This window comes from Lampris incognitus, chromosome 2 (genome assembly GCF_029633865.1).
Source record: "Lampris incognitus isolate fLamInc1 chromosome 2, fLamInc1.hap2, whole genome shotgun sequence".
NCBI classification, from domain to species: domain Eukaryota; kingdom Metazoa; phylum Chordata; class Actinopteri; order Lampriformes; family Lampridae; genus Lampris; species Lampris incognitus.
Genome location: NC_079212.1, coordinates 87382593 through 87406485, shown reverse-complemented (window position 1 = coordinate 87406485; position 23893 = coordinate 87382593). Strand labels below are relative to the sequence as shown.

The 23893-nt window shown below is 49.5% G+C and overlaps 1 protein-coding gene across 2 annotated transcripts; it reads right to left on the bottom strand.

Moving 5' to 3' along the window:
* Positions 1-2700: 2700 nt before the first annotated feature.
* endou (endonuclease, polyU-specific) lies at positions 2701-22972 on the bottom strand. Of its 2 annotated transcripts, none has more exons than XM_056273479.1 (9): positions 22895-22972; positions 21409-21531; positions 21176-21298; positions 5799-5976; positions 4920-5125; positions 3642-3755; positions 3430-3536; positions 3078-3220; positions 2701-2989 (listed from the first exon to the last, which is right to left on the bottom strand). In XM_056273479.1, exons 1-9 carry the CDS (start codon positions 22953-22955, stop codon positions 2875-2877), a joined length of 1170 nt encoding a protein of 389 aa, XP_056129454.1. In that variant the 5' UTR covers positions 22956-22972; the 3' UTR covers positions 2701-2874. The 2 variants fall into 2 exon arrangements, with proteins under 2 accessions (XP_056129454.1, XP_056129455.1); XM_056273480.1 differs by having other exon boundaries at positions 21176-21295.
* Between the last annotated feature and the right edge of the window lie 921 nt (positions 22973-23893).

The following is a 23893-nucleotide window of genomic DNA, read 5'->3' as shown; positions in this document are numbered from 1 at the left end:
GTGTTTTGTTTGTGTTGTGGTTAGATCAGAAAGTATGTGATTGTGTTAAGTGCGCACATGCTGCCATTATTGACGGGAGGGAGGGTGTCACTGTTGTGCCCATTCGGGGCGTGTAAACACCCTCTTTGCCCTGCCCCATTAGGCACAGTGTAAGGATGCCCCTGGAGGCCACTCTGGATTCTTATGCACTATGCACAGTTTGCACCCTCTATGGCGGGGTATATATATATATATATGTGTGTGTGTGTGTGTGTGTGTATATATATACACTACCGTTCAAAAGTTTGGGATCACCCAAACAATTTTGTGTTTTCCATGAAAAGTCACACTTATTCACCACCATATGTTGTGAAATGAATAGAAAATAGAGTCAAGACATTGACAAGGTTAGAAATAATGATTTGTATTTGAAATAAGATTTTTTTTACATCAAACTTTGCTTTCGTCAAAGAATCCTCCATTTGCAGCAATTACAGCATTGCAGACCTTTGGCATTCTAGCTGTTAATTTGTTGAGGTAATCTGGAGAAATTGCACCCCACGCTTCCAGAAGCAGCTCCCACAAGTTGGATTGGTTGGATGGGCACTTCTTTGAGCAGATTGAGTTTCTGGAGCATCACATTTGTGGGGTCAATTAAACGCTCAAAATGGCCAGAAAAAGAGAACTTTCATCTGAAACTCGACAGTCTATTCTTGTTCTTAGAAATGAAGGCTATTCCATGCGAGAAATTGCTAAGAAATTGAAGATTTCCTACACCGGTGTGTACTACTCCCTTGAGAGGACAGCACAAACAGGCTCTAACCAGAGAAGAAAAAGAAGTGGGAGGCCGCGTTGCACAACTGAGCAAGAAGATAAGTACACTAGAGTCTCTAGTTTGAGAAACAGACGCCTCACAGGTCCCCAACTGGCATCTTCATTAAATAGTACCTGTTAGAGCCTGTTTGTGCTGTCCTCTGAAGGGAGTAGTACACACCGGTGTAGGAAATCTTCAATTTCTTAGCAATTTCTCGCATGGAATAGCCTTCATTTCTAAGAACAAGAATAGACTGTCGAGTTTTAGATGAAAGTTCTCTTTTTCTGGCCATTTTGAGCGTTTAATTGACCCCACAAATGTGATGCTCCAGAAACTCAATCTGCTCAAAGAAGTGCCCATCCAACCAATCCAACTTGTGGGAGCTGCTTCTGGAAGCGTGGGGTGCAATTTCTCCAGATTACCTCAACAAATTAACAGCTAGAATGCCAAAGGTCTGCAATGCTGTAATTGCTAGAAATGGAGGATTCTTTGACGAAAGCAAAGTTTGATGTAAAAAAAATCTTATTTCAAATACAAATCATTATTTCTAACCTTGTCAATGTCTTGACTCTATTTTCTATCCATTTCACAACATATGGTGGTGAATAAGTGTGACTTTTCATGGAAAACACGAAATTGTTTGGGTGATCCCAAACTTTTGAACGGTAGTGTATATATATATATATACGTGGAAGGAATAACTTTTGGAATCCGTCTGAAATGAAAAAAATATTGTAAACTACAAATAAGACACGTTAGCCCCTTAGCTAACGGGTCTGACCCTTTAGCCGAGCGGTTAGTGATGTCGCCTTGTGGTGCAGTACACCCCGTATCGAATCCCGCACCGGGCAAGAAAATAACCGGTTACATTTGTGGCAGCGGTGGGATCCGGAAGTGTGCAGATCCTCAGAAGTCTCTTCGGAGCGCGGGAATAACAAAGCGCGAGGGCGCGCTTCCAGGGAGGGTGACGACTGTAAACTACTAATAAGACACGTTAGCCCCTAGCTAACGGGTCTGACCCTTTAGCCGAGCGGTTAGGGATGTCGCTTTGTGGTGCAGTACACGCCGTATCGAATCCCGCACCGGGCAAGAAAATAACCGGTTACAATATTTTCAGTCCTGGTAGCACAGCGGTTGATTCCGTTGCCTACCAACGCGGCGATTGCCAGTTCGAATCCCCATGTAACCTCCGTCTTGGTCAGGTGTCCCGAAAACTGTGCATAACTGTGGTCCACTGACTTACGGTTTCTACCGGAAACTGGTATGCAGCGGTCATACCAGTTTCCTGTTTGTTTGCTTGTGCTATTGACGATGGCATATTTTTGGCGATGCCTGCAAGATTTACCATGGATAAATGTCAACCACGTGCACACGACTGTCCACACACCTTCACCTGCACCTCCCGGCACACGGGTGGAAAGTTTCAAGTTGTACATATCAAGTTACGCCCACAATTATTTGCTGGTAGGTGCAGGTGGAAGTGTGTGGACGGTCGTGTGCATGTGGTTGACATTTATCCATGGTAAATCTTGCAGGCATCGCCAAAAATGTGCCATTGTCAACAGCACACGCCAACAAACAGGAAACTGGTATGACCGCTACAGTAGAAACCGGAAGTCAGTGGACTACAGTTATGCACAGAGCCGACTGGCCGTGTCTGCGAGTGGGAAGCCCTGGTGAAACTCCTCACTGTCAGGTGAAAAGACGCGGCTGGCGACTCCACATGTAATCTACAGCCCTCCCCGGATCGGCGGGGGGGGGGGCAGCGACCGGGACGGCTCGGAAGAGTGGGGTGATTGGTCAAGTACAACTGGGGAGAAAAAGGGTAGAAAAACTCCAAATAAATAAATAAATTCGAGAGATTCTGAAATGAGAGTTTCTGAGTAGACATAAGTGCAGAGGACAGATCGGTCTGGACTGCTTTATTACAACGCTTCCACGGAACCCTGTCTTTACATGTGGAGCAGGAGCTCTGCCGTCACCAGGGTGAATGCCTCTGCTGGGGCTGTTTTGCAGAAACGGAACTGGTAAGCGGTTGTACTCGTAGCTTATTGAAAGCGCTGCAGGTGGCCGCTTGACTCCTACGGGGTGGCAGGAAAAGCAGAGCCAATGTACTTCTTCCCGTCTCCGTAGAAGGACTTGTCCCAGGTGTAGGTCTGGATCTCCAGCTGCTTTCCTCCTAGGCTGAGGCGGCACCTGAGAATCAACATGGTGCAAAAGAATTACGCGCACATGTGAGAACGCAGCGGCCGCACTTGGTCAGAGATCGCGTGGATGAACGTACCGCTTCCCAGGGCGGGTGATGTAGCAGAGGCTGTACACGGCCAGGTCAAACTCGGGACTGGAGCCTATGACCGAAGAGCCCACCTGCTTGTAGTACCCATCCCACTTGAACTGCATGCCCAGGACATCAGGGTAGGTTGTCCACTGAGACAAGACGAAGGGAAAGAAAGAGAGAGAGAGAGAGAGAGAGAGAGAGAGAGAGAGAGAGAGAGAGAGAGAGAGAGAGAGAGAGAGAGAGAGAGAGAGAGAGAGAGAGAGAGAGAGAGAGAGAGAGAGAGTTTGCTAAATAAAGCTGCTGTCGAGCACAACATCAAACCCAGAACTTGACTTCCCGTTGTGTACTGTATGCTTACTGGTCCATCAAAATTGTGGCTGTAGTAATTCAGCAAGCCCTCTTTCTCCAGACGATAGAACTGGACCCAGTTGTGAAAGCCAGACACCTTTCCGCGCTTAACCTCACCTGACACAACACAAGGTGTCACACTTAAAACAGCCACAGACAAACGCGCACAGGAGAACACATATTCACACGTACTGCCTTTTCGACATTATTTGTGCATCGAACCTGCAAAGATGTGCTCAAATCCGCTGGAGTCCATTGTGTTTTTGCTACGGCAGTAGAGACCAAACCACATCATCTTCAGGTCATAGATGAACTCCTCCTCTGACGCGTAGACTCCTGAAAATTCACATTGACATCCAAAACGTTGGCAGTTAGAAAGCCACAGTATTTGACATTGTGTTCTTCCGCCGAGTTTATCTTCTGCATGAAGCCGCACTACTGTAGTATAGCAGCAGGGGGCAGCTGCAGCGCCCGGGGACCAGCCCCGGTTCTTCCTTCCATCGCCTTGCTCAGGGGCACAGGCATACCCTAAATAAAACAGGCCACTGTCGCGAATTCGGGGGGGGGGGCAGCCGGGCACCGCCGCAGCCGGGACGCGAACCCGGGTCTCCCACATCAAGGGCGACTACGTTAACCAGTCAGCTAAAGGGTCCGACCTGTTAGCCAAGGGCTAGCGAGTCTATTCATCCATGACCGTAACACTACACAGCATATTAACTCTCTCACGCCTCTGGGCGCGCGCGCCTCCGACGGCCTCATCGTCCCGAACCTGGGTCGCACGCATCACGTGCGACTGCGTTAACCAGTCGACTAAATGGTCCGACCCGTTAGCCAAGGGCTAGCGAGTCTAGTCATTCGTGATCGTTACACTACCCCCCCCTCCTTCGGGAAGTGCGTTCCCGCGCTTCAGCATTCCAGCTCCCTCACGCCTCTGGGCTCACGCGCTTCCGATGGCCTCACGGTCTCGCCATCCCACTTCTGACACCAATGTAGCGAATAGGGGGGGCAGCCGGGAACCCGGGTCGCCCGCACCACGGGAGACTGCTCTAACCAGTCGACTAAAGGGTCCGACCCGTCAGCTAAGGGCTAGCGGGGAAAAATTAAACATCCATGTTAGGGTTAATACCCTAACATGGATGTCTTTTTGATGGTGGGAGAAAACCGGGGCAAGCCCACGCAGACGCGGGGAGAACATGCACAGTATAAAAACCGAGTGTTAATGTAACTCTGAGAGTGTACAAATGGACCTGGTGTTAATGTAACTCTGAGAGTGTACAAATGGACCCGGTGTTAATGTTACATTAACACTCGGGAAGGTAAATTAACACTCAGGACTTTACTGTGTGCAAACTCCACACAGAAAGGACCTGGGCAGCCTGGGGTTCGAACCCAGGACCTTCTTGCTGTGAGGGAGGGGACAGTGCTAACCACTGGGCCTCCGTGCCGCCCAGGTCAGTTAAAGAGACATGCTAATTTCCCGTTTTAAGTGGAGGAAGGCACCTTTAGTGAAGAGGAAGGAGAAGAGCTCCCTGCCCAGCTCGGTGTTGGACATGGTCTCCTTGAGGAAGGTGTCCTGCTCATTCAGCTGCTGGGGGCTGAAGTCCTCCGCCTCGCCGGTCATCCTGTGGTAGTTGTCCAGGACAGCCAGCAGGGCGGCAAAGGTCGGCTTTGAGAAAAGCGCCTCCTCGTCCAGGAAGCTGAACAAGCTGAAAACAGGGGGAGAGACGATGATAAGGTCACGAGAGCCAGGGGGAGGACAGAGAGACGTAAAGCGAGCGATAGTTGACGAGAAACATAATGCGTCCGGGTGGCGTAGCGGTCTATTCCGTTGCATACCAACACAGGCATCGCCGGTTCGAATCCCCATGTTACTTCCGACTTGGTCGGGCGTCCCTACAGACACAATTGGCCGTGTCTTCGGGTGGGAAGCCGGATGTGGGTACGTGTCCTGGTCGCTGCGCTAGCGCCTCCTCTGGTCGGTCGGGGCGCCTGTTCGGGGGGGGGGGCAGAGGGGAACAGCGTGATCCTCCCACGCGCTACGCCCCCCTGGTGAAACTCCTCACTGTCAGGTGAAAAGAAGCGGCTGGTGACTCCACATGTATGGGAGGAGGCATGTGGTAGTCCGCAGCCCTCCCTGTATCGGCAGAGTGGGTGGAGCAGCGACCGGGACGGCGCGGGGGAGTGGGGTAATTGGCCAAGTACAATTGGGAAGAAAAGGAGGGGGGGGGAGAAGAGAAACAAAAATGACACGAAGAAAGGGTGAACAAATCTCCGAGCGAAACGGTTCCGAGAAACACTGGATCTCATTAGGACGCCTAGAAGAACGCAGAAGCGGGCTAAACTAGAAAGACTGCCGTTCGAATAAGCGTGTCATCTCACCGGCGGGGGGACAGGTCGCTCTGGGAGCCGGTCTGGGAGTCCGGCACCAGTGTCTGAGGGTCAATGACTAACTCTGAGGGGGACGCCTTGTTGTAGTCCAGAGCATAGAGAGTTTCCGAGAGGGCTTTAAGCTCAGCATCACTTATCACGCTACCACCCCCTCCACCACCCCCCCCACCTGTGGAGCGACACACACACACACACACACACACACACACACACACACACACACACACACACACACACCGTAAGACACAAAGGGGACAGGTAGAGTCAGATTAGGTGGAGCAGCTGTGGGGCAACACTAACAGGTTTTTCAGTATCAGCTCATTAAATAACACAACACTGATCCCCGCTGGTTGTTATGTTTAACTGCTATCAGGCTCATAGTCGCTAAACCGTCCGCACAGCACGCAGAGACTCAACAGGACCGCGTGTGCAGCCAGCCACAACACAGCATGGTGGACCCTGGGTGATGATAAATCATTTCTAAACACAACAACTCCCGTTTCCTCTCCTTCTTTTTGTGGGGTACTTGGGATTTAGTAGCCCCCCATCTATTTTTTATTTTATATACTTACCTTCATTGACCACTCACTAATAGTAAAGAGGAGAATTGTCTGCTGTGTTGTTGTGATAGCCGGTTCTTGCCACAGGAGGGCACTGCAGGTTAATTGCTTCTAGCCTGTGTGACGTAGTGCTGGCTCTCGCCGTGCACTCTGGGACATAGAGTCGTCAGATGAGTGTTGCCGTTCGTATAGTGAGCCATGCTCTGAAAACGTGTCCTCTGTAATGTCTATTTGACAGATGGAGTAAAACAACAAAAACACCAGCCCTTGTAAGTGTCATTCTTATCAAGTGTGCTACAAATATTGGTGCCGAAACCCGGGATCAGCGCCATTGCCACCATTGTCAGGAGAAGAAGTGGGGAGCGGAGTGAGAACACGTGACCAACAATGGAACTGGAGCTTGAGCAACTGCAAGACAGGCTGAGTGAGACCCTCCTGCAGTTAGGGCTGGACCAGTTAAAAGAGGTGTGTGTTATTGCTAAAGTCCCCACTGAAAACCAGACAAAGAGGCATGCGCTGATCAGACTTATTAGTGAAACTGTGGATGAAGCAATTGAGAAGGAGGATGAAGAGGTAGCACGTCAGTTTCTGTCCAGACTAGTGGACCTCTCTAGTGAAATGAAGCAGAGAGGGGCGGAGTCACATACTGGTGCAGGTGCAGACAGTACTAACAAGGATGCTGCTGAATTGGCAAGCTTACATGAACAATATCAGGCCTTACAGTCCAGCTTTACTGCATCCACAAAAGCGCTTGAGGAAGAGATATCACGCCTCAGTGAGAAACTAAGTCTTAAAGAACCCAGTAGACCTAGTCAACCTTCAAACCCAATCCCGTCAGTAATCCAACCCCCTGAAGTGACCATACGCAGAGACTTTAAGATAAATGGCCAAATAGGAGAACGGGGGCAGATAGACAAGTTGTCTTATATAAATCTTACGCATCAGATTGATATGGGGGTGAGAAAAGGCCACAGCGAGTTGGAGATAATAGAGGCTGTAATCCGAGCCATCAGCCCTGGGCTGACTCTCCGTGACTTGTTAGAGATCAAAACCGAACTCACCCTCCCTCAGCTGAGGACCATTCTGAAAGGCCATTTCAAAGAGGATAGCTCTGTGGACCTATATTACCGACTAATCAACATCACACAGGACAGTCAGGAGTCACCACAGAACTTCCTGTTCCGAGCCATAGCATGTAAAGAGAGACTCTTAGCAGCAGCGAGAGAGCCTGGCTCTGATGAACAATACAGCCCTGAACTGATACAGAAGAAGTTCCTAAGAGCTGTGGGAACTGGGCTAGTGAGTGACCAGGTAAAATATCAGCTCAAGAGCTATCTCGATGATCAAGCAACTACTGATGATGTTCTCATTGTTAAGATGATAGAGGCCGCAAGTTTCGAGTCAGAGAGACAGCGGAAATTCAAGAAGAGCTCCCACAGTAAGGAAACCAGAGTGCGGGAAGTGCGAGCTGAGGCACATCAGTATCTAGGAGCGGAAGCTGCAGTGGTCGGGGGTCAGGAGTCGTCACCATCAACATCCGCGAGTGTGAAAGCCCTTAAGACACAGGCAGGGAACCAAAAGGAGTCTGCGTTCTACGAGATAATCCAACAGCTGAAAGGAGAAATGGAACAGATGAGAAAAGCCATGAACCACTCCTCTGGCCAAAGACCTTCTCGTCAGCAGCAGCCTGTGAGGAAGCGCGGATGCAAAGCCTGTCAAGACAGTGAAAGGGGCGACCAGTGCAACCACTGTTTCAAATGCGGACAGAGTGGCCATCTTTCAAGAGGGTGTAGAGCTCAGAGGCCTGAAAAATCGGAGCAGGTAGACACGTCTAGCTGTACTGTCACCAGCAAGCTCATCGACGACAGTATTCAGCTACTAGAAGCCAGAGTGTCTGCCCGACAGCGAGACGAGGCAGGGCGGGAACAGCAAGCACCCACAGTGAGTCATATCTCCTCAAAACGCCAGTCACAGCTGCTGAACCTAATTGGAAAGAAATACATGATAAACTGTTACATTGATGGTGTAGCCACACAGGCATTGTGGGATACCGGGTCGCAGATCTGCCTAATCAGTGAAGAATGGAGGAGAAAACATCTCCCACACACCAAGGTGAGAAGCACAGAAGAGATCCTTGGCCCTGGCACCCTGACTGGTAAAGCAGCAAACCAGACAACCATTCCTTTCTCTGGATGGGTGGAAGTGACTGTCCAGTTAGCACCGAATAGCACCACTCAGACTCCACCAATGGAACTCACTGTGCCAATACTAGTAACCACACACCAGGGCACCGCAGAAGAACCGATCATCGGTTACAATGTAATTGAACACCTGTTAGAGTCTGGAGCTGGACAGCCATCAAGTGTAATCACAAAGGCACTAAGCATTGCGTTCGCGGTTGACTACAAGAAGGCTGAAGTCCTCGTGAAGCTGATAAACAGCCAAGATGATATGGAAGGTGAGGGGATGGTTAAAGTGGGCCGAGAAAGCATGACTATTCCGGCGGGCCAGACAAAGATTGTTAAGTGTGGTGTTAGAGCAGGGCCCCTCCAAGCAGACCAGAACGTCCTCTTTGAGCCTAATGTGAACCCAAAGTGGCCAGAGGGCCTGAAGGTGGATGAAAACATTGTATGTTTACAGAAGGGAACCTGGTCACGCATCGCTGTCCCAGTGACTAACGTCACAGCTCATGACATCACACTGCCGCCACGGACTCCCCTGGGGCAGACCCAAAGAACTAGAGCCATCTACCCTGCCGCCGTGAAGCCGTTGGATGTGGATGGGACTAGTACAGTGAACCCAGTCATCCCAGGGACCTCCACAACAGGTACAGAACGAAGACCTGTGATTAGAGACACAACAAAGCTGAAAGGGCCAGGTGATGTCAAGACGGAACACCAGGAGGAAGATCTATGGGACCCGCCTGTCCCTCTGAACCACCTGACACCTGAACAACAACTGCAGGTGAGAGAGCTACTGCGGGAGGAGAGTAGTGTGTTCGCACGCGATGACCATGATGTGGGGACTATTCCATCACTCCAGCTCAAGATCCGCCTGAGTGACACCACACCGGTGAAGCGGACATACACATCAGTCCCAAAGCCTCTTCATAAAGAAGTGAAGGAATACCTCGAGGATTTACTGAACAGAGGCTGGATAACTAAGTCAAAATCACCCTACTCAAGCCCAATCGTGTGTGTGCGGAAAAAGGATGGGAGCCTCCGCCTCTGCTGTGACTACCGTGAGTTGAACAAGAGGTCCATCCCAGACCGCCATCCAATACCACGCATCCAGGATATGCTCGACAGCCTGAAGGGGAGTGCCTGGTTTTCTGTCTTGGATCAGGGGAAGGCATATCACCAGGGGTTTCTTGAGGAGTCCAGCCGTCCACTGACTGCATTCATCACCCCGTGGGGATTATATGAATGGGTGAGAATTCCCTTCGGACTGTCCTCAGCACCAGCAGAGTTCCAGAGGTCCATGGAGGAATGTTTGATTGGGCTGAGGGACAACATTTGTCAGCCGTATTTAGATGACAACCTGGTCCACTCAACCACATTCGACGAACACCTCCAGCACCTGAGAAGAGTACTGCACCGCTACAGAAGCCATGGAATCAAGCTGACGGCAAGAAAATGTGAACTCTTCAAAAACCAAGTAAGGTTCCTGGGAAGGCTTGTGACCAAGGATGGATACACAATGGACCCCGCTGATGTGGCCCCGGTCCAGGCACTGAAGGAGAGAGAACCTACGACCATCGGAGAGCTCAGGAAGATGCTGGGATTCATCTCGTATTACCGGCCCTACATACCTAACTTCTCCCGAATCGCAAGGCCTCTCTATGACCTCCTCACCCCAGAGAAGACAGCAGCGGGGAAGCTCAAACAAAAGAGAAAGGACAAGGGGAGGAAGGGCTCCCGAGACCATCTGCCCTCCTCTCACCCAGTTAAGTGGACAGCTGAACACCAACAGGTCCTCTGTCAGTTGATTGAATTCCTCATCCAGCCACCAGTGTTGGGCTACCCAGACTTTTGTGGGGTACTTGGGATTTAGTAGCCCCCCATCTATTTTTTATTTTATATACTTACCTTCATTGACCACTCACTAATAGTAAAGAGGAGAATTGTCTGCTGTGTTGTTGTGATAGCCGGTTCTCGCCACAGGAGGGCACTGCAGGTTAATTGCTTCTAGCCTGTGTGACGTAGTGCTGGCTCTCGCCGTGCACTCTGGGACATAGAGTCGTCAGATGAGTGTGGCCGTTCGTATAGTGAGCCATGCTTTGAAAACGTGTCCTCTGTAATGTCTATTTGACAGATGGAGTAAAACAACAAAAACACCAGCCCTTGTAAGTGTCATTCTTATCAAGTGTGCTACAAATATTGGTGCCGAAACCCGGGATCAGCGCCATTGCCACCATTGTCAGGAGAAGAAGTGGGGAGCGGAGTGAGAACACGTGACCAACAATGGAACTGGAGCTTGAGCAACTGCAAGACAGGCTGAGTGAGACCCTCCTGCAGTTAGGGCTGGACCAGTTAAAAGAGGTGTGTGTTATTGCTAAAGTCCCCACTGAAAACCAGACAAAGAGGCATGCGCTGATCAGACTTATTAGTGAAACTGTGGATGAAGCAATTGAGAAGGAGGATGAAGAGGTAGCACGTCAGTTTCTGTCCAGACTAGTGGACCTCTCTAGTGAAATGAAGCAGAGAGGGGCGGAGTCACATACTGGTGCAGGTGCAGACAGTACTAACAAGGATGCTGCCGAATTGGCAAGCTTACATGAACAATATCAGGCCTTACAGTCCAGCTTTACTGCATCCACAAAAGCGCTTGAGGAAGAGATATCACGCCTCAGTGAGAAACTAAGTCTTAAAGAACCCAGTAGACCTAGTCAACCTTCAAACCCAATCCCGTCAGTAATCCAACCCCCTGAAGTGACCATACGCAGAGACTTTAAGATAAATGGCCAAATAGGAGAACGGGGGCAGATAGACAAGTTGTCTTATATAAATCTTACGCATCAGATTGATATGGGGGTGAGAAAAGGCCACAGCGAGTTGGAGATAATAGAGGCTGTAATCCGAGCCATCAGCCCTGGGCTGACTCTCCGTGACTTGTTAGAGATCAAAACCGAACTCACCCTCCCTCAGCTGAGGACCATTCTGAACGGCCATTTCAAAGAGGATAGCTCTGTGGACCTATATCACCGACTAATCAACATCACACAGGACAGTCAGGAGTCACCACAGAACTTCCTGTTCCGAGCCATAGCATGTAAAGAGAGACTCTTAGCAGCAGCGAGAGAGCCTGGCTCTGATGAACAATACAGCCCTGAACTGATACAGAAGAAGTTCCTAAGAGCTGTGGGAACTGGGCTAGTGAGTGACCAGGTAAAATATCAGCTCAAGAGCTATCTCGATGATCAAGCAACTACTGATGATGTTCTCATTGTTAAGATGATAGAGGCCGCAAGTTTCGAGTCAGAGAGACAGCGGAAATTCAAGAAGAGCTCCCACAGTAAGGAAACCAGAGTGCGGGAAGTGCGAGCTGAGGCACATCAGTATCGAGGAGCGGAAGCTGCAGTGGTCGGGGGTCAGGAGTCGTCGCCATCAACATCCGCGAGTGTGAAAGCCCTTAAGACACAGGCAGGGAACCAAAAGGAGTCTGCGTTCTACGAGATAATCCAACAGCTGAAAGGAGAAATGGAACAGATGAGAAAAGCCATGAACCACTCCTCTGGCCAAAGACCTTCTCGTCAGCAGCAGCCTGTGAGGAAGCGCGGATGCAAAGCCTGTCAAGACAGTGAAAGGGGCGACCAGTGCAACCACTGTTTCAAATGCGGACAGAGTGGCCATCTTTCAAGAGGGTGTAGAGCTCAGAGGCCTGAAAAATCGGAGCAGGTAGACACGTCTAGCTGTACTGTCACCAGCAAGCTCATCGACGACAGTATTCAGCTACTAGAAGCCAGAGTGTCTGCCCGACAGCGAGACGAGGCAGGGCGGGAACAGCAAGCACCCACAGTGAGTCATATCTCCTCAAAACGCCAGTCACAGCTGCTGAACCTCATTGGAAAGAAATACATGATAAACTGTTACATTGATGGTGTAGCCACACAGGCATTGTGGGATACCGGGTCGCAGGTCTGCCTAATCAGTGAAGAATGGAGGAGAAAACATCTCCCACACACCAAGGTGAGAAGCACAGAAGAGATCCTTGGCCCTGGCACCCTGACTGGTAAAGCAGCAAACCAGACAACCATTCCTTTCTCTGGATGGGTGGAAGTGACTGTCCAGTTAGCACCGAATAGCACCACTCAGACTCCACCAATGGAACTCACTGTGCCAATACTAGTAACCACACACCAGGGCACCGCAGAAGAACCGATCATCGGTTACAATGTAATTGAACACCTGTTAGAGTCTGGAGCTGGACAGCCATCAAGTGTAATCACAAAGGCACTAAGCATTGCGTTCGCGGTTGACTACAAGAAGGCTGAAGTCCTCGTGAAGCTGATAAACAGCCAAGATGATATGGAAGGTGAGGGAATGGTTAAAGTGGGCCGAGAAAGCATGACTATTCCGGCGGGCCAGACAAAGATTGTTAAGTGTGGTGTTAGAGCAGGGCCCCTCCAAGCAGACCAGAACGTCCTCTTTGAGCCTAATGTGAACCCAAAGTGGCCAGAGGGCCTGAAGGTGGATGAAAACATTGTATGTTTACAGAAGGGAACCTGGTCACGCATCGCTGTCCCAGTGACTAACGTCACAGCTCATGACATCACACTGCCGCCACGGACTCCCCTGGGGCAGACCCAAAGAACTAGAGCCATCTACCCTGCCGCCGTGAAGCCGTTGGATGTGGATGGGACTAGTACAGTGAACCCAGTCATCCCAGGGACCTCCACAACAGGTACAGAACGAAGACCTGTGATTAGAGACACAACAAAGCTGAAAGGGCCAGGTGATGTCAAGACGGAACACCAGGAGGAAGATCTATGGGACCCGCCTGTCCCTCTGAACCACCTGACACCTGAACAACAACTGCAGGTGAGAGAGCTACTGCGGGAGGAGAGTAGTGTGTTCGCACGCGATGACCATGATGTGGGGACTATTCCATCACTCCAGCTCAAGATCCGCCTGAGTGACACCACACCGGTGAAGCGGACATACACATCAGTCCCAAAGCCTCTTCATAAAGAAGTGAAGGAATACCTCGAGGATTTACTGAACAGAGGCTGGATAACTAAGTCAAAATCACCCTACTCAAGCCCAATCGTGTGTGTGCGGAAAAAGGATGGGAGCCTCCGCCTCTGCTGTGACTACCGTGAGTTGAACAAGAGGTCCATCCCAGACCGCCATCCAATACCACGCATCCAGGATATGCTCGACAGCCTGAAGGGGAGTGCCTGGTTTTCTGTCTTGGATCAGGGGAAGGCATATCACCAGGGGTTTCTTGAGGAGTCCAGCCGTCCACTGACTGCATTCATCACCCCGTGGGGATTATATGAATGGGTGAGAATTCCCTTCGGACTGTCCTCAGCACCAGCAGAGTTCCAGAGGTCCATGGAGGAATGTTTGATTGGGCTGAGGGACAACATTTGTCAGCCGTATTTAGATGACAACCTGGTCCACTCAACCACATTCGACGAACACCTCCAGCACCTGAGAAGAGTACTGCACCGCTACAGAAGCCATGGAATCAAGCTGACGGCAAGAAAATGTGAACTCTTCAAAAACCAAGTAAGGTTCCTGGGAAGGCTTGTGACCAAGGATGGATACACAATGGACCCCGCTGATGTGGCCCCGGTCCAGGCACTGAAGGAGAGAGAACCTACGACCATCGGAGAGCTCAGGAAGATGCTGGGATTCATCTCGTATTACCGGCCCTACATACCTAACTTCTCCCGAATCGCAAGGCCTCTCTATGACCTCCTCACCCCAGAGAAGACAGCAGCGGGGAAGCTCAAACAAAAGAGAAAGGACAAGGGGAGGAAGGGCTCCCGAGACCATCTGCCCTCCTCTCACCCAGTTAAGTGGACAGCTGAACACCAACAGGTCCTCTGTCAGTTGATTGAATTCCTCATCCAGCCACCAGTGTTGGGCTACCCAGACTTTGAACAGCCCTTTATCCTTCACTGCGACGCGTCACGAGAGGGCCTCGGGGCAGTATTGTATCAAAGACAGTCACAGGGTGGGCTGGCAGTCATCGCGTATGGGTCTAGGACACTGACAACTCCTGAGAAGAACTACCATCTCCACTCAGGGAAGTTGGAGTTCCTCGCGATGAAATGGGCCATATGTGAGAGATTTAGAGATTACCTCTACCACGCTCCATCATTCACTGTCTACACAGACAATAATCCCCTCACCTATGTGCTCACGACAGCCAAACTGAATGCGACCACCCACAGGTGGGTAGCAGAGTTAGCCGATTTCCAGTTCTCTATCAAGTACCGGCCTGGACGAGCCAATGGGGACGCAGATGGCCTCTCACGCATGCCGATGGAGCAGTACATGCAGACCTGTTCACAAGAAGTACACCCCGAGGTCATGAACAGTGTGACCCAGGCGCTGTCAGTACAGCTGGAGAGAGCTGAGCCTTGGATGTGTCCGGTAACCATAGCCACAGCACTAGCCGAGTTTGAGAAGGAACATACATCACCTGTGGCAGAGATACCCAGTCAGACGGTGAGAGACGCCCAGAGGGAGGATGCTGTCATTGGAGAGGTGCTGAAGTACATAACCTCCAATCAGTGGCCTCGGGGAAAAACACAGTGTGCGAGCAGGGGTGTTGCGACACTCATGAGAGAGAAGCATCGGCTGTGCCTTGATGATGATGGCATCCTGCGCCGGAAAACAGCTACCCGAACTCAGCTAGTCCTGCCGAAAAAGTTCCATGAGCTGGTATATAAAGAACTGCACAGAGACCTGGGCCATCTAGGCGTGGAGAGGGTGTTGCACCTGTTGAGGGACCGTTTCTATTGGCCTCACATGCAGAAAGATGTGGAACATTACATCACACAGGTGTGTAGCTGCCTGAAGACCAAGCGCCCCAACAAACCAACCAGAGCCCCTCTCACCAACATCGTGACCACACACCCATTTGAGATGGTCTCTATTGACTTCTTACACTTAGAGAAGTGTAAGGGAGGGTACGAGTATATACTGGTGGTTATGGACCACTTTACCCGTTTTGTTCAAGCCTATGCATGCAGAAACAAAGCTGCCAAGACCGCCGCAGAGAAGGTATTCGGGGACTTTGTGCTGAGATTTGGTTTCCCGGCGACGCTGCACCATGACCAAGGGAAGGAGTTTGACAATAAGCTCTTCGCCAAGCTGCAGGAGTACAGTGGAGTCAGGGGTTCTCACACAACACCGTATCACCCGCAAGGAAATGGTCAGGTCGAGCGTTTCAACAGAACGGTTCTGGCGATGCTGAGAAACCTGCCAGCGGTTGCGAAAACGGATTGGAAAGCGTCACTCCCAAAGGTGATACATGCATACAACTGCACCCGAAATGAAGCGACCGGATTTGCACCTTACTATCTGTTGTTCGGCAGAAATCCAAGACTTCCCATTGACCTGATGTTTGGCCTTAGAGCAAAGGACCAGGCACTATCCCCTCAAGAATATGCAGAGAAGTGGAAGGCCCGCATGAATGACGCCTATCGCCTAGCATCAGAGACAGCACGGAAGGAGGGGGCCAGAAACAAAACACTATACGACAAAAAGGCCCACGGGACAGAGCTGTATGCCGGATGCAGAGTTCTCATCCGCAACCTGAACGAGAAAGGAGGACCGGGGAAATTAAGACCATTCTGGGAGGACCAGGTGCATGTAGTAACACAGAGGAAGCACGCCGACAGCCCTGTGTATGAGCTGAAGCCGGAGAATGGAAAAGGACGAACCAGAATCATGCATAGGAACCTTCTTCTGCCATGCGACTTCCTGCCGGTGGAACCAAGAGAAGAGGACTTACCTGTGAAACCTAGACGGGAGAGAAAGAAGACAGACAGACAAATGCAGTGGAACCAGGAACAGGACAGTGACTCAGATGATGAGGATAACTGGAGATGCATCGTGGGACGACCAACAGTCAGAGCCAGTGAGCGGATCCAGAGTCAGCTGAGCCCAGATGCCTTGGAGTTCTATCCGGAGGAAAGAGACGGTCAAGATGAAGAGGATTTTGCGGAGCAGCCTGCAACAATAGAGGACAATGGGACAGTGTCAGAGAATGGCGAGACATCTGGAGCTGAAGAAGAGGATGAGCCCGATGACGACAAGAGCCTGGAAGATGCCTTGCAGCCTCCACCAGAAGATGCCTTGCAGCCTCCTCCAGGGGAAGCTGTGCAGCCTGCCAGAGAAAAAGCATATCCTTTGAGAAATAGAAAACCTACACCAGTGTTTACTTATCACAGACTAGGGCAGCCTAGTGTGTCTGGTAGATAAGCAAATCAGACAACTCAGTATAAATAAATAAATGAAAAAAAAAAAAAAAAAACAACAAAAAACAACAAAAAAAAAAAACAAAAAAACAAAAAAAAAACAAAAAAAAAAACTTTTGACATGTTACAATTGTTATAGCTATGTGATTTTAGTTGTCCTGTGATCACCAGACACAGAGTTACTGTAGCATTGGGGTTTTAGAACACACCTGTTACCACCAGGGATATTACTATTACAAAGTTATTTGCTTTTAGTCAGATACTATAGCTCCCCGGCCTCAAGACGGACGAAACAGTGGATTCAAGTGCACATTATTTACTGCAAACATATACCATTAATAGGAGATGTGTGTTATATGTTATGACTGATTACAGTACAGTATCCAGATTGACTCCTGCTTAGTAATAACCTATCTTTTCAATGAAAAGTTATGCAATGTGGACTGGTAGATTTGTTATGTCGGGACGCCATTATCTTTTTGAGGGGAGAGTGTGGGGTACTTGGGATTTAGTAGCCCCCCATCTATTTTTTATTTTATATACTTACCTTCATTGACCACTCACTAATAGTAAAGAGGAGAATTGTCTTCTGTGTTGTTGTGATAGCCGGTTCTCGCCACAGGAGGGCACTGCAGGTTAATTGCTTCTAGCCTGTGTGACGTAGTGCTGGCTCTCGCCGTGCACTCTGGGACATAGAGTCGTCAGATGAGTGTGGCCGTTCGTATAGTGAGCCATGCTTTGAAAACGTGTCCTCTGTAATGTCTATTTGACAGATGGAGTAAAACAACAAAAACACCAGCCCTTGTAAGTGTCATTCTTATCAAGTGTGCTACACTTTGAACAGCCCTTTATCCTTCACTGCGACGCGTCACGAGAGGGCCTCGGGGCAGTATTGTATCAAAGACAGTCACAGGGTGGGCTGGCAGTCATCGCGTATGGGTCTAGGACACTGACAACTCCTGAGAAGAACTACCATCTCCACTCAGGGAAGTTGGAGTTCCTCGCGATGAAATGGGCCATATGTGAGAGATTTAGAGATTACCTCTACCACGCTCCATCATTCACTGTCTACACAGACAATAATCCCCTCACCTATGTGCTCACGACAGCCAAACTGAATGCGACCACCCACAGGTGGGTAGCAGAGTTAGCCGATTTCCAGTTCTCTATCAAGTACCGGCCTGGACGAGCCAATGGGGACGCAGATGGCCTCTCACGCATGCCGATGGAGCAGTACATGCAGACCTGTTCACAAGAAGTACACCCCGAGGTCATGAACAGTGTGACCCAGGCGCTGTCAGTACAGCTGGAGAGAGCTGAGCCTTGGATGTGTCCGGTAACCATAGCCACAGCACTAGCCGAGTTTGAGAAGGAACATACATCACCTGTGGCAGAGATACCCAGTCAGACGGTGAGAGACGCCCAGAGGGAGGATGCTGTCATTGGAGAGGTGCTGAAGTACATAACCTCCAATCAGTGGCCTCGGGGGAAAAACACAGTGTGCGAGCAGGGGTGTTGCGACACTCATGAGAGAGAAGCATCGGCTGTGCCTTGATGATGATGGCATCCTGCGCCGGAAAACAGCTACCCGAACTCAGCTAGTCCTGCCGAAAAAGTTCCATGAGCTGGTATATAAAGAACTGCACAGAGACCTGGGCCATCTAGGCGTGGAGAGGGTGTTGCACCTGTTGAGGGACCGTTTCTATTGGCCTCACATGCAGAAAGATGTGGAACATTACATCACACAGGTGTGTAGCTGCCTGAAGACCAAGCGCCCCAACAAACCAACCAGAGCCCCTCTCACCAACATCGTGACCACACACCCATTTGAGATGGTCTCCATTGACTTCTTACACTTAGAGAAGTGTAAGGGAGGGTACGAGTATATACTGGTGGTTATGGACCACTTTACCCGTTTTGTTCAAGCCTATGCATGCAGAAACAAAGCTGCCAAGACCGCCGCAGAGAAGGTATTCGGGGACTTTGTGCTGAGATTTGGTTTCCCGGCGACGCTGCACCATGACCAAGGGAAGGAGTTTGACAATAAGCTCTTCGCCAAGCTGCAGGAGTACAGTGGAGTCAGGGGTTCTCACACAACACCGTATCACCCGCAAGGAAATGGTCAGGTCGAGCGTTTCAACAGAACGGTTCTGGCGATGCTGAGAAACCTGCCAGCGGTTGCGAAAACGGATTGGAAAGCGTCACTCCCAAAGGTGATACATGCATACAACTGCACCCGAAATGAAGCGACCGGATTTGCACCTTACTATCTGTTGTTCGGCAGAAATCCAAGACTTCCCATTGACCTGATGTTTGGCCTTAGAGCAAAGGACCAGGCACTATCCCCTCAAGAATATGCAGAGAAGTGGAAGGCCCGCATGAATGACGCCTATCGCCTAGCATCAGAGACAGCACGGAAGGAGGGGGCCAGAAACAAAACACTATACGACAAAAAGGCCCACGGGACAGAGCTGTATCCCGGATGCAGGGTTCTCATCCGCAACCTGAACGAGAAAGGAGGACCGGGGAAATTAAGACCATTCTGGGAGGACCAGGTGCATGTAGTAACACAGAGGAAGCACGCCGACAGCCCTGTGTATGAGCTGAAGCCGGAGAATGGAAAAGGACGAACCAGAATCATGCATAGGAACCTTCTTCTGCCATGCGACTTCCTGCCGGTGGAACCAAGAGAAGAGGACTTACCTGTGAAACCTAGACGGGAGAGAAAGAAGACAGACAGACAAATGCAGTGGAACCAGGAACAGGACAGTGACTCAGATGATGAGGATAACTGGAGATGCATCGTGGGACGACCAACAGTCAGAGCCAGTGAGCGGATCCAGAGTCAGCTGAGCCCAGATGCCTTGGAGTTCTATCCGGAGGAAAGAGACGGTCAAGATGAAGAGGATTTTGCGGAGCAGCCTGCAACAATAGAGGACAATGGGACAGTGTCAGAGAATGGCGAGACATCTGGAGCTGAAGAAGAGGATGAGCCCGATGACGACAAGAGCCTGGAAGATGCCTTGCAGCTCCACCAGAAGATGCCTTGCAGCCTCCTCCAGGGGAAGCTGTGCAGCCTGCCAGAGAAAAAGCATATCCTTTGAGAAATAGAAAACCTACACCAGTGTTTACTTATCACAGACTAGGGCAGCCTAGTGTGTCTGGTAGATAAGCAAATCAGACAACTCAGTATAAATAAATAAATGAAAAAAAACAAACAAAAAAAAACAAAAACAAAAAAAAACAAAACAAAAAAACTTTTGACATGTTACAATTGTTATAGCTATGTGATTTTAGTTGTCCTGTGATCACCAGACACAGAGTTACTGTAGCATTGGGGTTTTAGAACACACCTGTTACCACCAGGGATATTACTATTACAAAGTTATTTGCTTTTAGTCAGATACTATAGCTCCCCGGCCTCAAGACGGACGAAGCAGTGGATTCAAGTGCACATTATTTACTGCAAACATATACCATTAATAGGAGATGTGTGTTATATGTTATGACTGATTACAGTACAGTATCCAGATTGACTCCTGCTTAGTAATAACCTATCTTTTCAATGAAAAGTTATGCAATGTGGACTGGTAGATTTGTTATGTCGGGACGCCATTATCTTTTTGAGGGGAGAGTGTGGGGTACTTGGGATTTAGTAGCCCCCCATCTATTTTTTATTTTATATACTTACCTTCATTGACCACTCACTAATAGTAAAGAGGAGAATTGTCTGCTGTGTTGTTGTGATAGCCGGTTCTTGCCACAGGAGGGCACTGCAGGTTAATTGCTTCTAGCCTGTGTGACGTAGTACTGGCTCTCGCCGTGCACTCTGGGACATAGAGTCGTCAGATGAGTGTTGCCGTTCGTATAGTGAGCCATGCTCTGAAAACGTGTCCTCTGTAATGTCTATTTGACAGATGGAGTAAAACAACAAAAACACCAGCCCTTGTAAGTGTCATTCTTATCAAGTGTGCTACATTTTGAACATTTGAATTGAATTTGAATTCTGAATGACGGCGCTTGGGCGGTCCGCTCCTGTTTGCCAGATCTGGGCCAGAACCAAGCCATAGCAATGCCGCATGTGCCACATATCTGCCAAAGGTGGCCCATATTTGTTTTGTGATATCTGGGCCATATTCACCATTTAAACCACGGGCCACTTCAGGGCCACATCCAGATCACGTGTTGCCCAGAGCACCACATCTTTGCCAACAAAGGCCCACATTTGATTTGGCATATTTGGGCCATATTTGCTATCATACATGTGGGCCACTTCAGGCTCACATCCGTTTTGTCAGGGCCAGAAGAAGGCCATCAGTGCCGCATCGTTGCCTGAAGTGGCCCACATCCGGATGCTGTCTGGTTCTTACTCCCACAGAGGTCAGCGTAGTCGCTGCAGCAGTTGCTGTACTGCATGCATTTGGAGTTGCAGTGGCACTGGTTCTGAGGGTTGTACTTCTCGTCACACCGGCCCTGGCAGGATGTGGCTCCTTTTGCAGAAAAGGACAGACATTGGTCCTTTGAGGCACTCTTAATGCGGATACCGTCAAACCTGCTCGTGTGTGCAGAAGGCGAGGGGGGACAGTAAGGCCTCTGGCGTCACCTTTGCATTGTTCGGCGTAGTCGGAGCAGCAGTCGTTGAAGGTCTCACAGGACGGGTTGCACTGGCAGGAGAAATTGCTGTCCGTCCCATAACCACAACGACCCTCACAGGAGTCCAGGGTGTCTAGCAAAGGAAGAAGGACAAAACCCAGGAGACATTGCGTGGAAAATCCTATCATGAGCTGGGGAATATTGTTGAGTGGTTCTACAGTTAAGGGAGTGTTTCTGCCCCCATGCAGGGCAGATTTACAAGAAAATAAACTTTCTTTTTAAAAAAAAAAAACAATTATTGTATTTGTTAGAGTTAGGTTGTGTTAGCTATGAAAACAGATCTGTGTCTCAGTGATGACATTTGTTTTGGGCTTGTCCCCAACCCAGACCTTTTAACTCCCCCTCTGTAATAAAGTCATAAAAATGATTAAATTCATTAAAGCTTTACTTTGCATTTTCTCATTATAATTTAAAAAGACCTATTTCACATTCATATGGTTTATATTTCATAGTTAAATATCGCTGTCTGTCCCTCATACATCTGTCATTACACCACAGCCAACATTTTAGAGAAACAACGATTTTTCAAACAACAACAACGTGGTTGCCATGGAAACGATAAGTGCCAGATGTGCGTGAGCAGTCATGGAAGAAGCGTGACTTTTTCATGTCACAAATGTAATGTGAAGGTTTATATGTCCTGACCTGACAGGATGGTTATTACAAGTGTAAGTCATGTGAAGGTTTATATGTCCTGACCTGACAGGATGGTTATTACAAGTGTAAGTCATGTGAAGGTTTATATGTCCTGGCCTGACAGGATGGTTATTACAAGTGTAAATCATGTAAAGGTTTATATGTCCTGACCTGACAGGATGGTTATTACAAGTGTAAGTCATGTGAAGGTATATATGTCCTGACCTGACAGGATGGTTATTACAAGTGTAAGTCATGTGAAGGTTTATATGTCCTGATCTGACAGGATGGTTATTACAGGTCATCACCAGACACGTTACTAGCTGAGTATTTCAGTTCAGAAATAAGAAACTTCACTTTTATATCACGTATATTCATTGTACATTGTATGCTAGCTAACAAGTTAGCTTAGCAAGTCTAAGACTTCGTCAACTTTTTCTCCAAAAAGTGAAAAGTGTCATTACCATCACGTGTCATTACGTCACATTTTGCCGTTATAACTTTGTAAAAAGCGTCATAATATCAAACTTATTGTGTAGGACGATCAAAGCTACGCTGAGATATTAGTCCCACGCCACTTAATAGAGCTTTGAAAAAGAACAAAAAAAAAACAAATTTTAAAGAAATTACTTTTTATTTTTTCAAAATTTCAAAAGCCAAAAGTGCCCCAGATTGAAGAACCGCCCTGCTATGACAGTGCACTATACTATTCCAGCCTATAAATACTCCGCAGATCGCAGGGATGGCAGAGCGTGAGAAGCAGCAGCAGCAGCAGAAGAAGAAGAGACTGGGTGACTTACTACCGTGTCCCTGAGAGAACAGCGTCACCGACAGCACGACGAGGAAAATGGCCTTCATCATCACCAGCCTGAAAAGAAGAGGGTCACTCGGTGCAACAATGCTCCCCTTTTTATACACGTTTTACCTGCCCAATCCAGCTGCGCCGCTCGCGCTGACCCCGCCCCCCTGCACACCCGTCAGTCATGCTGACGGGATGGCCCCGGAGCGTGCTCTGGCACGGCAACACGTGTAACGTCTGCGGGGTTTTCACACGGTTTACTTATTCTGACATGTGTCGAGCGGGAAGCGGTGACCACATTTGCACAGTGGTGCAGGAGTGATGATCACACCAAGCAGCAGGCAGGCCTGCAGAACCATCCGCCAAAGCCATCTTGTACTTGGCCATTTACCCCCACTCTTCCGAGCCGTCCCGGTCGCTGCTCCACCCGCCTTGCCGATCCGGGGAGGGCTGCAGACTACCACATGCCTCCTCCCATACATGTGGAGTCACCAGCCGCTTCTTTTCACCTGACAGTGAGGAGTTTCACCAGGGGGACGTAGCGCGTGGGAGCATCACACTATTCCCCCCAGTTTACCCCCCCCCCGAACAGGCGCCCCGACCGACCAGAGGAGGCGCTAGTGCAGATACCAAGACACACACACACACACACACACACACACACACACACACACACACACACACACACACACACACACACACACACACACACACGGCCAATTGTGTCTGTAGGGACGCCCGACCAAGCCGGAGGTAACAAGGGGATTCGAACCGGCGATCACGTGTTTGTAGACAACGGAATAGACCGCAACGCCACCCGGGTGCGCTAAAGCCATCTTAATGACGTGACGAGGTGGGACTAGCGAGTCATCATTTCTGATGTTTTGAAAGGAGGAACACAACATCTCCAAGCAGCTCATACGGCCTATAGTTACGTTTGACAGTTAAGCGACCTCCTAGCGGTCGTGTAAATAACGACAATCTGGTGTCTCGTGTGCCT